At 39.5% G+C, this 15,522-nt stretch overlaps 1 protein-coding gene across 1 annotated transcript in view; it reads left to right on the forward strand.

Annotated features, from left to right (window-relative positions):
- igsf9bb (immunoglobulin superfamily, member 9Bb) overlaps positions 1-15,522 on the forward strand; it is a 145,420-nt gene that overhangs the window by 86,054 nt on the left and 43,844 nt on the right. The window contains exons 6-7 of the mRNA XM_053331576.1: positions 15-156; positions 15,095-15,240. Of these exons, the coding sequence (XP_053187551.1) occupies positions 15-156; positions 15,095-15,240 (288 nt within the window). The remainder of the gene's footprint in view (positions 1-14; positions 157-15,094; positions 15,241-15,522) is intronic.

Consider the following 15,522-nt stretch of genomic DNA (forward strand, 5'->3'; position numbering starts at 1 on the left):
GTGTTCTCCACCAGGCCCTCCGTTCATTGTTTTACCACCGGAGAACATTACAGTGAACATCTCGCAGGACGCCTTCTTCACCTGCCAGGCGGAGGCCTACCCTCGCAACCTGACCTACACCTGGTTCTGGGAGGAGGACAACGTCTTCTTCAAGAAGTAAAGTTATGATCGGGTTCATTATTGTCCTCCATATCACCTCACCTGTCTGTACCTGCTGCTCACCTGTCTAGTGTTGTGTTGTTTTGCGGCAGAGAGAAGTAATATAACTTTAATATTTATCAAAATAATATTACTCTTACTTTTAACCACAAAAAAGGTATAAATGGCATTTCAGTATTAGCCTGGTGAAGTTCTAGACAGGAGTTTAGTTGGCTAAATGTGAATGTAAAGAATATTAAATTCAAACAATCAAAATATCAATCTTTTAGTAATAACGATGTAGGACGAACTAGAAAAAGTCATTTCTACATGATGATGACGAGCATCTTTCTCATCTCCATCATTTGACATATTTATAACAGTAATCTGGTATTTTTAACCCTTTCATGCATAGTGGTCACTGCAGTGGACAGCTATTCAACAGCTGTTTTCTTATGTATGAAAGGATTTTGATGATGTAGTTACACTTCAGCCACCACAGTGGACATTTGTGTGTCATCCCATACACTACCACTAAACCTGCAGTAATGTTTTTGGTTGTAGGATCAGTTGATTTATGTTATCATAATGTAATAGTACATCATTTGGTGAAAGAAAAAATTAAGTTCAAATCTTTTTTTTCATGCCTAAAGAGAAATGAAAAAAATCAGGAGAAAAATCCTGACTGAGGTTATCATAATTCATGCATGGAAGGGTTAAGATAACTTTTAGCTGTCATTGTATGTTACATTTTTTAAAATTTCGACTTTGTGATTCAAACTTAGACTCATTACGTTGTTTTTTGTAAAGTTGAATTAAAATCCACAATACTTGTCTCATTTATTAGAATAACATGTTCCTGTCACATGTTCAATGAATTCATGTCTGAGTGAACACAGACATGAATTTAAAAGTAACAATAAACAGAACAGTGGCAGTAAGTATTGAAAGAAATCCAATTTCCAGAATAAAATGTTTGCATTGTATGCTAATGCAAGCCACGTATATGTGGAATCTCTACATTTCAATGTTGATCACATTTTAAACTTTTCACATATTATTTAATGCTACATTAAATGGCCATTATCAGATGAATGATGGTGTTTTATGGTGGGACAATCCTGTGGTTAAGTTCTGATTAGATTTAGACACAATAAACACTTGGTTTGGGTTTGAGAAAGATCATGGTTTGGGTTTAAATATGTGGTTGTGTCACCAGAAAAATGGCTGCAAATGTCCTGACTAAAAATACCCAGTTTTGTCAGTTGAAACAGGAAGTGAGCCATGGTCTCTCATAGTGGTCTCTGAAGCTTTGATGCCATGCAACTGACCTTCCAGCCATTAGCCACCTCCTCCAGACATGGAAATGAGCTCATGTAGATGTCATCTGAACTACCACTTCCCTACGATACATATTATAGAAATGTTGACATGCTACCTATTAAACATATTCAAATGTAGACATTCAACGTATCTGTTCTTTGCAGACATGTACAGTGCCAACATTTTCTCCTGGCTGTTGTAAGTAGAGCAGAGCAGATGACAGGGATAGGATGAACATGTTGTAAACTGCATCACTAAGTGTTGAGCTGATTTAAACCATGTATTTGTTCTGTTCAAAGGGGAACTGGCTCTTCCATTTTCCTTTGAATTGTCCAAATAATAAGTCATTTGTCTCAGCCTATCACATATTTAATTGTGCAGGAATAAACACACAGTTACCTCACAACAAGCAGGGTTCTGGGTTCTAACCCACCAGATGGCTTTTAGGGGTTTCCATGGTGTCTGTTGTTTGAGCTGAGTCTTTGTTAGCTTGTATGTGTATGGATGGATTTTTGTATTGCTTTTTCTTTTACTTATTCAGATTTAGTCTTCTATTTTTTTTATGTATTATTTGTATGCCTAAAACTAAATCTTTTTATATTCTTTTAGGGTGACTTTTAGGGTCTCTGTATATGTTAGCCCTGTGATTGGCTGGCAGATTATCCTGGGTTTACCTTGCCAAATGTCAGCTGAGATGGATGGATGGAAGGTTGGATGGAAGGTTGGATGGAAGGTTGGATGGCAAATTGACATTTTAGAAAGTCTTGCATGTGATGCATGTGGGACTAGACATGTCTTCCATACACATCGGCCCAGTCTTCCTCAGCAGTACTTATGTGTAGTATATCCTATTTTGGGTGATATTGCCACATCCACTCACACACACTAAAGTGTTGAGTGGTGCTCTCAGATAAATCCAAACCACCTAGTGTGTGGTACAGTAAGTAGCTGACAGCATATGAAAGTAGAATAGACTGTTTTTAGCTTCCTCAACAAACTCATGCATGGTTATCATCACAGCTAGAAAATGACTGTAAATCAATGTTGCTGGTTTTTTTCTCTCCAAGTATCATTGTATAAATATATCCATGCATGCAAGAAGGATGATCCATCTGTCACAGCAAGGATCACTCAATAAATTCTCATAATCCTTCACTGAGTGCAACATAAGTATGTGATATGGCTCTGAGGTCTGAGATGATACTGAACAGAATACAGAGTGGATGTAGTGGTGTTAATCCATGTGTGTCTACACAGTGTGTGTGTATACGCCCATAAATAGTCCACATGACCCTTCAACACTACATTAACTCATTACTGTGTCTGTGACATGGTTGAATGGAAAGTTCACACTGAGGTGGGGATATGTGTGGGATTTATCATCTCTTGAGTGTCACACTGACATATGTTCCCTTTGTGGACAGTTCAGTCATTTACATTACAGGCTAGTGTACTGCAGCTTAACACAGATTCTCATGGAAGCAGTAAACAGAGCAATGTTAGTTGAAGTGACTCTTAATTTAAAGCAACCTTTCATGATCTTTATTCCATCTGCCAGTCCTGACATGAGACCCTGCAGCTGCATTCTCCATATTCCTGCTCACCAAAGCTTTGCTCTGTCCACAGCATCCAGCTCTGTCTCTGACTCTATGTTATTAACAGATGAATCAAATGAAAACTTAGAGTTAATTCTCATTCTGTCATTCTCTGGTTCATACAGTAATTCCCTAAATCAGCATTAGCTGTCATGTTCTGGTCCATGCTCCTCCATCATGACCCTTGTGTTGACATAGAGGCAGTGCTCAACCCATCATACTCTGAAAACCAAGCCTACTGGAGGGGAAAACAATCAGCACCATAATATGCAACCAAGGACTGAAATGCTAACGAAATACCTGTCGCTAGTTAAAAACAGTAGATTTCAGCATGTCATTGGATTATTTTAACACACTCCCCACCTAACCCCACCCTATATGTTGAAACCTGTTACATTTAGATGCAATACATGAATGCAAGGGGCTGACATCACATCTGTAGTATAGATAGCACAGCTGTAGCAAACCCCAGTTAGTATTTCAGCTGTATGCAGGTTATAAATACTGTTTTCAGTCTGTCAGTTTTACAGAGGTTTTTGAGCTGCAGCCTGTCTGTTTAGTTCAGGTTGGGTCTGTCTCTCCCACCACACAGCAAACAGTCCTGTAACATTATTTACTTTTGCCTTAAAGGCTCAGTTTTCAGTTGGGCAGCTTATAAAAACTTAGTTCTTGAGTCTTTATACTGTTGTTAGTCCATCCCACCACACAGCAGCTTTTAGGTATTTTTCTGTTGTTTGCTAGCAGACAAGTGACGAGGAAGCAGCTTTACTCAATACAAAGTTGACAGAGATTTGTTTTCCCCTCCAGGGTGGGGGGGATTTAATTATGCTATATCTCTATTGAAAGCTTTTCAGCAGTTATATGAGTCCAATCAAGACAGCAAAAAGTTCATCTCCCCTTAGAAATAAAGGCATAAAAAAATCCCTTTCAAATAATATAAAACATGTTTGTCACATATTTGATTAAGCACTCCAACTGCTTTAATGTGAAAGTCTTAGGTCACATCTATACATTTTCACCATGATATGAGTCTGGATGTAATGTTGTGTAATGCAGATAAAAGCTGCAGCAGCAGAAGGTTAAATACACACACAACCACACACACACACGAAATGCACATCTCGTTTCCTGATTAAGATCTCTGTAATACATTTCTAACTTAATTATCATCTCCTTTGCTCAAAGACAATCAGATTTGGTTTAATAAACCAGGAAACAGTGAATGGGCAGATTTCATGTTGTAAGGGAGATTCTTTTCAAGTCATCAGTCTATAAAAATTAGTTTTTCCCTTGGTGCGCAAGGGGGAAAAGAGACTCATAAAAAGAAAAAAAGACCCTCTACCACAGTGATAATCAGAGCAGTACTGCCTCCTTCAACTTGCGTCTTTGCATACTGCATGGATGAATACATGAATATCCAGCTATGCTTTACATGGAGGAAATAAGCAGTTAGGACTGAAATGAGAGTCTTAACATCTTGTGTGCTCTCTCTGGCTCTTTAGAATGTGAGCAGCAGAAATTTTGAATAAATCATAAAACTGATGAGAAAATCCACACTAGCGATGGTCAATAATTAAGGCTTCAAGTGCTAAATAAGTTGAGAAATCCTGCACTGATGCAACCTTTTGAGAAAATAAAAAAGGTCTTTATTTTCATCATTTAACTTTTCAACGCACGGTTATTTTCCAGCTGTTATGCCACTTCCTCTCACTCTGCAGGTCTTGAAAATCCTACAAAAGGATTGTATTTAGTTTCCTGAAGGAAAAGCCAAAACGATGTATAAACTACAGCTGACACTGGAGCAACACTGGATTGTGGATGCTGTTTAATCCTTTTGTAAAGTTTGAGTCAGCACCATTAAACCGAGTCTACATTGAAATGGTTTCAGCCGTCGTCCAGCTCACACACACCTGATGGAATAGATAAGCTCCTTTTACAATCAAGTCAGCTGTTTACTCAACCTGCATAACGGTTCATGTTTCACACACATAACCGCAACCCCTCATGTCTACGCTCTGCCATGTTACTTGCATCATTTACAGTCATTGTATATTGGGGTGACCTACACTCAACACTGTACCTGAATGCCTCTAAGCACTGCTGCTGCTGTAGATCTGGTGTCAGACCATACCTCCCAGAAACAGTGTTTTGGATTTGAAGCCAATTTTACATAGTGGTCAAACAGTGTAATTACATCACGTGATGCTATTAGGCCCAAAGAAACTTTTCCCCATAGACTCGGATACATTTTCTGAGTGTCACAAATCCCACAGAATGACTTTTGGGTCTGATCACATTTTAAAAGCCCAGAAGGGCTGTACGGTTAGATCATTTTATCCTCATTGAAGTTAGCTGGAGGACTGACCTGGAAGTAGCCGCTCGGCCAGCTGTAGTTGCTAGTGCACTTGCTCCATGGTCCCAATGATTCAGAAACCAAGAGGAAGAGAAAGAACCTGAACTTTTTTTAGTTCGTGGGGGCAGAAGCTAAGAACTTTTCAGCCAATTAAAAAAAAATATATATATATCATTAACAGAAATAAAATCAGAAATGTTAGGAGGGGTATTAAGAATAAGGAGTTAAAGTAATGAAGTAAAAGCAGATATGAAAGGTGGATTAAAAAGAGGTAAACACTCAGGAAATAAAATAGAATGTTCCAAGTAGTAACAGGCTAAAATATCAAATGAATTAAAGCTGCAAGCAGTGATGACCAGGCCCACGCTCCCCTGTAGGTGGTGCTATGGAGCTGACATTGTCTTGATGCATAGATGTGTTCAGGGCTGGACCCTCTACATGTGATTAATTTGGTTTAGATCAGACAATGTCTGTAGGAGTTAGGACATACATACTGGACTAAAATGTGACTGAAAATATTTGCAGAGTAATATTAAGCCAGAGAATGTTAAGTGATACTGTTCTAACAATTATATTCATCTCAGAATGAAAGCACACCAATTGAGCTTTGAATACATCGCCCAACATAAGGCATTGCGAGTAAACCATCCATGTCCATGGCAGCTTGCTTCAGGTAGGAAGAGACAGGCAGAAATTTAGGGTTTCTTAAAGAACCTGCCAGTGAGCAGGTTATGTTTAGAGTCAGTTACCATGGTGACTGACTGTTACCTCTTTCTGGAACAGATAAGTTTCCCTCATCTCAGGGAAAATTTTGAGTTTTCCACATAACCTGCATTTTGGAATACCCGCTGTCTCGAGTCCAGCATGCTCTCATGAACTTGAGATCTTTTACTGGCCTGAGGTCTATAATGTCAAACTATGTCAGTACCTCCAGGTTGTGAGATCCAAATTTAGTGTTGAATCACATCACTAAACAGTGCAGTGATTACTTTGAAACACCGCATGTTTAAGAAATTCTGAATAGCAGAGACAAAAGCTGACAAGTTTATGGTTTTATTTTTAACTTAAACATTCATTAGTGTGCATGGTTGTAGAAGCCCTGCAACAAGACACAAGGGTTAGTCACCAAACAGTTGGAATAAGCTCAAGTTTCAGTTTGTAATGCTTTTACCTCATTAGACCTTTTTCCCTCCTTTGGAGACAATCCCTGGTGCAGACATGCTTTTGGACCTCATGACTGGTGGTTCAGGAAATTCAGGGGAGTAAGTCTTGTGGGAGAAGGCCTCTCTGTCTCGCACATATCCGTCTCTGGACTGGACAATGTAGGATGAAGGCATGGGAGGGGAAGTCTCCTGGCTCCCGCTAAGCAGCATCCCCTGAGCAGATTCCAGGAAGCTCAAGTCAATGAAAGGACGAGCCTCTACCCAGGCGTTCAAGTCAGAGGCCACACCAGCTGTGGCGAAACCAGGAGAAGCCATGGCTCCTTCAGGCTGAGGGTCCCAAGGATGACCACTACCACCGACAGGGCTTCTATAAGGTAAAGCATTAAAGCCAGAAGCTGCGTTTCTGCTTGGCTGGCCTGAAGGAAAAATGCAAAATTCCATCAGTAAAACAGAAAGTGATATTACTGAAGATCAACAGGAGTTTAAGTTTGTACCTGCGTTCCCAGAGGAGTATGCAAAGCCTGACGATCCATACATGGGGCTTGAGCCATAAGAGAAATGATTACCATGAGCCCCAGAAGCTGTGTTCCTGCTTGGATGACCTGAAAGACAAAGCAGAATTAGAGCCTCAGTGCTTGTTCCTTTGCATGCTTTGGAAGTCAATAAAGGAAAATTTAAGAAAAAAATTTGACTGAAGGTAAACTCAAGTTTAAGTTTGTACCTGCATTCCCAGCAAGGTATGCTGAGCTTGAAGAAAGTCCATACATGGGGCTTGAGCCAGCAGCAGGTTGATGCTGCACAGGGGAGCTGGCATAACCTACACCGGAGTAGGGGACGATGGGAATGTGGGCATATGTAACATGAGACTCACTGGGCTGATGACTGACTGAAGAGCCCACAGCCATGCTGGACGGGGAAAGGTTTGATCCAGCAGCAGATCCACCACCAGAGGCTACAGGAGCCATGTAGGGATATCCGTAGTCTGGAAGGAGAGAGACATTTGTGTCAGAAACAAGAGTCAACTTTAAATAGCTTGAAGATCACTGTCATGATTGTTTTGTCTAACCTGCACTGGAGTAGGGGACGATGGGAATGTGGGAATCATATGTTACATGAGACCCACTGGGCTGATGCAGAGGACGAGATGAGCCTTCAGACTGAAGGTTTGATCCAGGAGCAGATCCATATTTGTAGTCTGGAAGGAGAGAAAGATGTGTCAGAAACAAGATTGATCTTGAATCTTACAGTCTTGGACAGCTTGAGGATCATAATGTCATGATTGTTGTCTTAAAAAAAAAAAGGCAGAGAAAGAAACTTTACCTCCTCCTGTTGCAGGAAAGCATGCACCACTGCTAAATAACAGCAGACAGATCCAAGAAACCCTGTAATGATGTAAACAAGCAAGTTACTTCCAGCATGAAGGTTACTAACATCAGCTGCATCATCTTAAAAAGAAACCAGATACATTTAACTCACCTTAAAGAGAGTCCAAGCACCATGTTTGACTCACAAACAACAGTAGTTCAGCAGCAGACAGGAGGAGGAGGATGCAGACCTGAAGCTTGAAGCTGTGAGTTGTATGTGGCTGCTCGCTCCTTATATTGCAGCTCTGCATGCTCTCTCCTCCAATCACAATCATTGATGACACCAGGAGTCCAATCAGAGGCAGAATCACCTGTTTCTAATCATGGAGGTAGAACTGTTACTCAAATTAATGCAAAAATACTCAAGAGTAAAAGTCTGTTAAACATTACAAAAACAACATATTAATTTGTAGAATTTGTGAAGTTCTTGCCCTCCAGAAAGTTTTACATGATCATAAAGAGAAAAATCCTAAATATCGTCAATCTCTTGTACTCAGTTTATTAATGATGTTTCTGTTCATAGACCGTCATCAGGCCACATTCATACAGACAGAGAGCACTGGTTCCATGTCTGCTGTATAGAAATGCAAAATATGTTTTACATTGTTTATCAAATGGGCACAAATGATCAACAGTGTACAGGTTTATTTTTAACTGAAGTCCATTTACCATTTACTATGGACTGCAACCTCTTGCCAGAGAGGAGCATTTGAAGTGATTTATGCCTAGGAAGGGAGGGGACTGTTATGATCTTTCCTGCTCCCCTGTGTAGAAGTTCAGTTAGGTTTATGATCAATGTTTGCAGCCAGTAATGAACCCATGCTTAGATCTGTCACTATAACTACTTTTGTTGGCGATATATTGTCATTTGAAGGTAATTTTATACCACTGATATAATGATAATATTAAAGCTGCAAGCAGCGATGACCGGGCCCAAGCTCCCCCACCACGCCACGACTGAGCGAGACTGGCTGCAACGTGTCTTCTGAGTCAAATTGAAACAAACAGGACAAAAATAGCTACTTTGATTAAAAATGGCCGACTTCCTGTTGGAGTGGGGGCATGGGTCCAAGAGACTTTTTTATGCGTCTTTAGATGATACATATATGTACCAAATTTTATTCATCTATGTCCATCTAGAGTGAGGGGCTCAATTTCCTTAATCTTTTATGGGGTGCAGTACCCCCATTTGGCCAGCAGTTGCTGTTTAATGGCGAAATGTCAAAATTCCTCACATTGCCACGAAGCAACCAAACCATTAATTAAAAAGATTTTAGGAACTTTTCATCTCCAATGTCTCAAGATGTTTCTGAGTGAATTTGAAGTCGGTTGGATTAAATCCCTAGGACAAGTTTGTTAAAGTACGAGGTGTGGAAATCGGCAAAATCGCACATATTTTCGACTTCCTGTTGGAGTGACATCATGGGTCCCACTGACTTTTTTGTGCATGTGGACATGATACATATATATACCAAATTGTTCATATACGTCAATCTTTCACATTTTTATATTCGTTAGGGGGCGAATTTCGCACCATTTCGCAATGGCTATTTTGGCGAACCATAAAATATCAAATTTTTCACCGGGTCTGATGTACGTGCAAATTTTGGTGAGTTTTGGGGCACGTTTAGGCTGTCAAAAAGGCGTTTGTTTTGTATAATAATAATAATCTCTACAATTACAATAGGGCCTTCGCACTGTATAGTGCTTGGGCCCTAATAATAGAGGTCACTGACTTTGTGCTGCTGGAGTTTTGATTGGTTTTCCTATGATTGGTTATCCTGTATTCCAGCATTCATTATTTTCTTTTTGTCCTCACAGTAGAAGGACATGCTTACACTGCTTATCTTAAAAAGTGATCTAAAGCAGACAGTCAGATATCATAAACAACCACTCTCCTTCACGCTGGAAGGCTAACAGAATTGGCCGCAGTATATTCCTGTTCCTCAGGTCTGCAGTGTCATGAGTAGTACTACAGTAGACTCTGTTGTGATACTTTTCTCATGATAATTGAAGTCAAACAGTTAAATTAGCAGGAAGAATAAAACATGTTAAATCTTAATAGCCATAAAACAATGAGAAAGATGTAATAAAAGATTGGAGGACAAAACTAGATGAAATCATTTACTCTCGAGTATCATTGTAAGTAAAGTTGAGAATAAATTAGTCGTGTTCCAGTTTTTCTTTGAGGTGTTCGTTTCCTCTGTAAGGGAGACCCAGCAGATGCATATTCTCAGTGTAATTAATTCTTAATGCTAATCAGTTTCTGTGAGTGAAGGAGCTACCGTGCTGCGCTGGGGAAGCAGCTGTCTGCCATGTGTATTGTATAAAAGAGATGACACCAGGATCAGGCTCAGGTAGTGCCTTCAAAACGTATTTCAGCTTTCTCCCACACAGAAGCCACCGTAGTTTCTGCTTCTAGTTTCTGTGCACAAAATGGCTCATGTGACAGCTCTGATATATCTTGAGGGTTTTTTTTAAAGAATGGGATTAAAAAGAAGCACTCTGGAATAAAAACCTTCTCTAGTTGCAGCTCCTCCAGGCTGGAGATGTTAATTCTGTTGCTCCTGGCAGTTTCATTATTTTATTTACTATAATTCTATATCTCACTCCAGCTGAGGATTAAATGGAGCAGTTTGTCATTTTTTTAAAGGTCCTTTAAATTTGACATCTATTTCAGCTCATTTTTCAGTCTGAGTCCATCACTGACTGACTGAGTGATAGAGTTACAGCATGGGTTGGACAGCCAATTTGGACATTGTGGTCATTATTTAAACATATAATTATTAAAAATGATGCAGTAAAAGAAAAAGAAAAAAGAAAAAGTTCTCATTTTATACCACCTTCGTAGCTAGGATTTCTGAGTTTACAAAGTGCACCTGAATGCACCATAAAGTCTCACACTTTGTCATCCAAAGCATCCAAGATTTTATGTAGATGTCCATAGTTACGAAGTGCACCTGAATGCACCATGAAGTCTCACACTTTGTCGTCCAAAGCAATGTAGATTTTATGTAGACGTTCATAGTTACAAGGCTCTCTAATGTTTAATACACAGTCCTCTCAAAAATTGCCCCCTGAATGTGACACAGCAATGTTTACCAAATGTATTGTCTTCATCAGGAATGATGTCATTTCTCGTGTCTCACTGCTTCCCATAGAGACCCGTATTACCAGCCGCCGCTCATTGCTCACTTCGCTCACAGTCTAATTTGTATTTGGAATTTAAGGGAGCGGAGCAAGTGAATGCAAAATAAGTGTTGCCTTGACTACTGCAAGTGGCTGGACACAGACAGAGCTACAGCACTCAGTTACTGACTGTGTGTTCTTTTGTTTGTTAGTTTGTATTTTAAAGGGACACTCCACCAATTTGCTCATAGAATTGCATTAGTTGGTTGCATTATGGGAGATATACTTAAAGTAGCACTTAGAGAAGCACTATAGAGATCACTCATATGCAGTCATTGGTCTTTATTGTCACAGATGTTGAGCTTTCATTCAATCTAAAAGTGTAAACCACAGTCTTAGCATTCTGTATAGGTTTTCCTTAAAGCTGTAGTTGGTAACTTTGAGGAGAGAGAGGACTTAGCATCAAATTTGAAGAAATACAACTGTCAGATCCCTCCCCCTCCCCCTCCACTGCACTCCTGCCCTGCCTCCAAAGTCCCTCCCCCAGAGGAGGCTGATGTGCGCGACCATGTGCACGCGATCTGTAATACATGAACTACACTCCACACAGCTAGATATAAAACACTTTACAGTGACTTTCACATGGCTATACCTTACCTAGAAACTCGGAGATATGAGCTTGATGAGCTGAGGAGGAAGGGGGAGGGGCCTGTGTGGAGGAAGGGGGAGGGGCTGTGTGCGTGAGCAGTGATCGACAGCTGTCAGACACTCCATCAGACTCAATCCTGGCTCTGATTGGGTCTTTTTGTCCGGTCGCGGTGGATTCTGGCAATTTGCAGTAGGAGCAGTAGGCGGGGCTAAATGAGCCTGTTTTTTCTTGTTTTTTTCACAGATGACTAGTTTCATGTAATGCTGTCTTTACATAGTGACAGTCTTAGCAAATATGACAAAAAGTTACTTTTATAAGTTTTACCAACTGCAGCTTTAAGTGTCAGAAAATAGCTTGTCACACAGTTATTGCTATTTGTATGGTTTATATTGATATTGTGAATTATAATACGACTCTCATCTTTTTGACCTACACCTTTTAAGTATGCAGAGGTGGAGCAAATGCTGCCAATGCTTAATATATCTGTATTGTGTAATTATAAAAACAAAGGATTTTGAACTGTACTGTGATGAATAGAACATAATTAGGCCCATTGTTGAGATCACCAGGCTGTTAATTAACAATCAATTAACAGGACCCCCACACACACACACACACACACACACACACACACACACTGATTTGAGTATGTCTGCTTTTGCTGCTGCTGATTTTGACAATCTTTTTTTCGTTTTTCAATCTGTTTTCTTTTTTTTTCAATCTGTGTCTCGAAAGTTCATAAAAGTGCAATACAACATTGCGGGAGTACCCTTTAATTTGAACACCAGTATGATTCAAAATAGCCTATTAGGTTGTCACAGCTTGAAGATTCTACTTTATGCCAGACTTCGTGTACAGTAATTGCATATCATTAAAATTGCCTTCCAAAAACAAAATAGTGAAAGCAGCTACAGTGTAACTTGATTTAAAGCAGTACAGTTTAATGCTCTTGAAGCTGATTTTGGTTTAGTTCTCCAGAGGCTCTCACACACTGCTGATCTTCCAACAGCAGAGCTATGGGATGAGTCAAATAGGACTTTTGTAGGATAAACGTGCTGCTTGAAAAATGTGCAGGCTCTGTGTGTGATGATCAGTCAAGCATGAACGTAGATCCCTGTGATCCCCTCTCCTGTTCCTACACTGCTTTTTGCTTTATAGAGTTTTTTGAAAGTCTGATAACTTTGCACCAGTCAAAGTTAGTTGCAGACTTCCACTTCTGCTGTGAATCATGAATCAAGCGTGTGCAGAACATCTTTTATATGAACATCCACTGGGATATGAGCAAAAACCAGCAAGGAAATGTGACACAGGCAAAATATACAGTTGTCATCTTCACAGGAGTCTCATCATACTGTACATCAGTGTCTGGTTTCATTTACATAGATCCATAAATAGTCTTCATTAAATGCTGCAGCCTATTCCTGAAGCATGATGATGTGATAACTCATTATCTTATTGGCTGATAATTAATAATCCATTACAAGTGTAACAACTGGAGCTGATAATGTAATAATATATTAATATCCCTTTGTTTAAGTTTTATTTATGGATATGAAAATTCACACTTGTAAAATATTATTTTTTCACACGACCAATAACGTAATAACCAGCCAATAACATACTTATTACATAATTGGCAAAAAGTCATAACGTTATTGGTTCAGGAGTTTTATTACATTATTGGCAAGTTATTATATTATCAGCTTATTACATTAAAACACAGGCACAATTATGAAGTTTTCAGCCATCATTACGTTATCCGTCGTTATTACATTATCGGCTTCTACAAATGCTCTAGAAGGCAGATACTTCATATTTTGAACATGTAGCTGCTCTATTTTTTAAAAATGTGACTGAAATATTTGCTAAATTTCAGTTTTATTTCTTCGTATTCTTCTGGATGATGTATGATGGATGGGCCTCATGCAAGAACATTTCTGTGTGTTATCCTAAAACCTTTGTGTCAAACTAGACCTGTCATGATAACTACTTTCATTAGACAATATCTTGTCTCAGAATTAATCGTGATAATATTATTGTAATTTGAAGATCATTTTATACCACTGATATGATAATAATATGAGGATATTGTCAATGTTCCAAGTTGGATTCAACAAACTCCTGTTGCAGAAAAAACCTTCAGTTCAGTCCAGTCAAACTCAGGCTTCTTTTCGACATGTATTACAACAATTTAATTTAAAGAAAGAACTTCAAGAGTCAAAAAGACACTGAGTCAGGCAGAGATCAATGCAATATTACATTTATTGTTCATAACATAAGTAAAGCGGGGCTGGTCTGTGTCAATCTGTGACTTGCATTCTTTTGTCCCCATCCGAGGCAGAGCTTATCTGCCCTGTTCCCACACACTACCTCAACCATGGCCTTGAGTCTTGAAAGTTTTACTAGAGCTCTAATCTATCCATGGCTTGAGTGTGCTGCCAAAAACTATACTTCTCATGATGACCTGGGACACGCTGTAAAAAGTGAACTGGTATCTGCCATGCTGGCCTAACAGCAATACACCATCATTTTATATTGTTGGATATTTTTAGTATAACAGTGAAATAATGATTATGGTTCACTCCCATAGTGAATGATTACATAACTTGATTAATACTATATTAATAATATCTGAGCCACACTCCTTTAACTCCTTAAACTTGTCATAAATGGCTTGTTTACAGACTGATTAATGCCAACTGTTTAAGAGAAGGTACGCTTGAGATGTGATCATTAGCATAATCAACGCCCCTAAATTTACCGTATAAAGCTCCATGTTCTACTCCATTGGTGAAATCAGTAGACAGTAAGAGACCCAAAACAATGATCCAAATATATATAGAAATATGAATCCAGCTGCTAGCAACATGTCATCAGATCAGCTCTGCACTAAGACATTAATAAAGAGGGAATAAAGCACTCTGTGATGTGAAAGTAGTTGCTAAGATATAAGCCTAATGAATATCTACAGTAGTTAATGCTGCATTGCCAGCTGCAACACAACATGATGCTGGACACAGACCTGCAGAGAGACTCAGAGGCAGCAGCTGTCACAGTGAGACAAGTTTCACATGTAGAAAATGCTGAGCCTCAATATGTCCATAAAACTCATAATATTGGCAGCCATGATGATGACATAATGGTAAACATTTAGCAGTGTCATATTTTAACTCCAAATTAACTCAGATTGTACAGTACAGTATCTGATTGTAGACATCAAGTTTTTCAGGAAAAAAATACCCAATGAGGCCCAATGTCCAATCAACACACACACACACACACACACACACACACACACACACACACACACACACACACACACACATAACCCACTAATCAAGACCTCGACATTAAAGTTCTCCCTCTCTTCATTTCCACAGTGACCTAAAACGCAGAGTCAGTATTCTCATCGACGGCTCCCTCATCATCGCCCAAGTCAAGCCGGAGGATGCTGGGAAATACACTTGTGCTCCTAGCAACAGCCTGGGCCAACCACCGACTGCCTCTGCCTACCTAACAGTGCAATGTGAGTGTCCTGCCCTGTCAAAGTCAATTATAGGTTTGGCAATCATCTTCTCTGCTCCTTCTCCTTCCTCCTTCTCCACTGCTCAGCCGCTCTTCACTGTCCAGTCAGGCTGGTGTTAATGATGTCTGTGTTGACGGCTGAGAGGTATTTTGGTGAATTTATTTGCATCGTGGCTCAGCGTTCCTGTGTCAGCAGCCAGAGGTGGTGTCATGACTCAGAGGTTTTGGGTAAAATAGTGTACATGCACATCATTTTTACAGAAAACACTGGAATCATCAGCAC

This window comes from Scomber japonicus, chromosome 13, assembly GCF_027409825.1.
Source record: "Scomber japonicus isolate fScoJap1 chromosome 13, fScoJap1.pri, whole genome shotgun sequence".
NCBI classification, from domain to species: domain Eukaryota; kingdom Metazoa; phylum Chordata; class Actinopteri; order Scombriformes; family Scombridae; genus Scomber; species Scomber japonicus.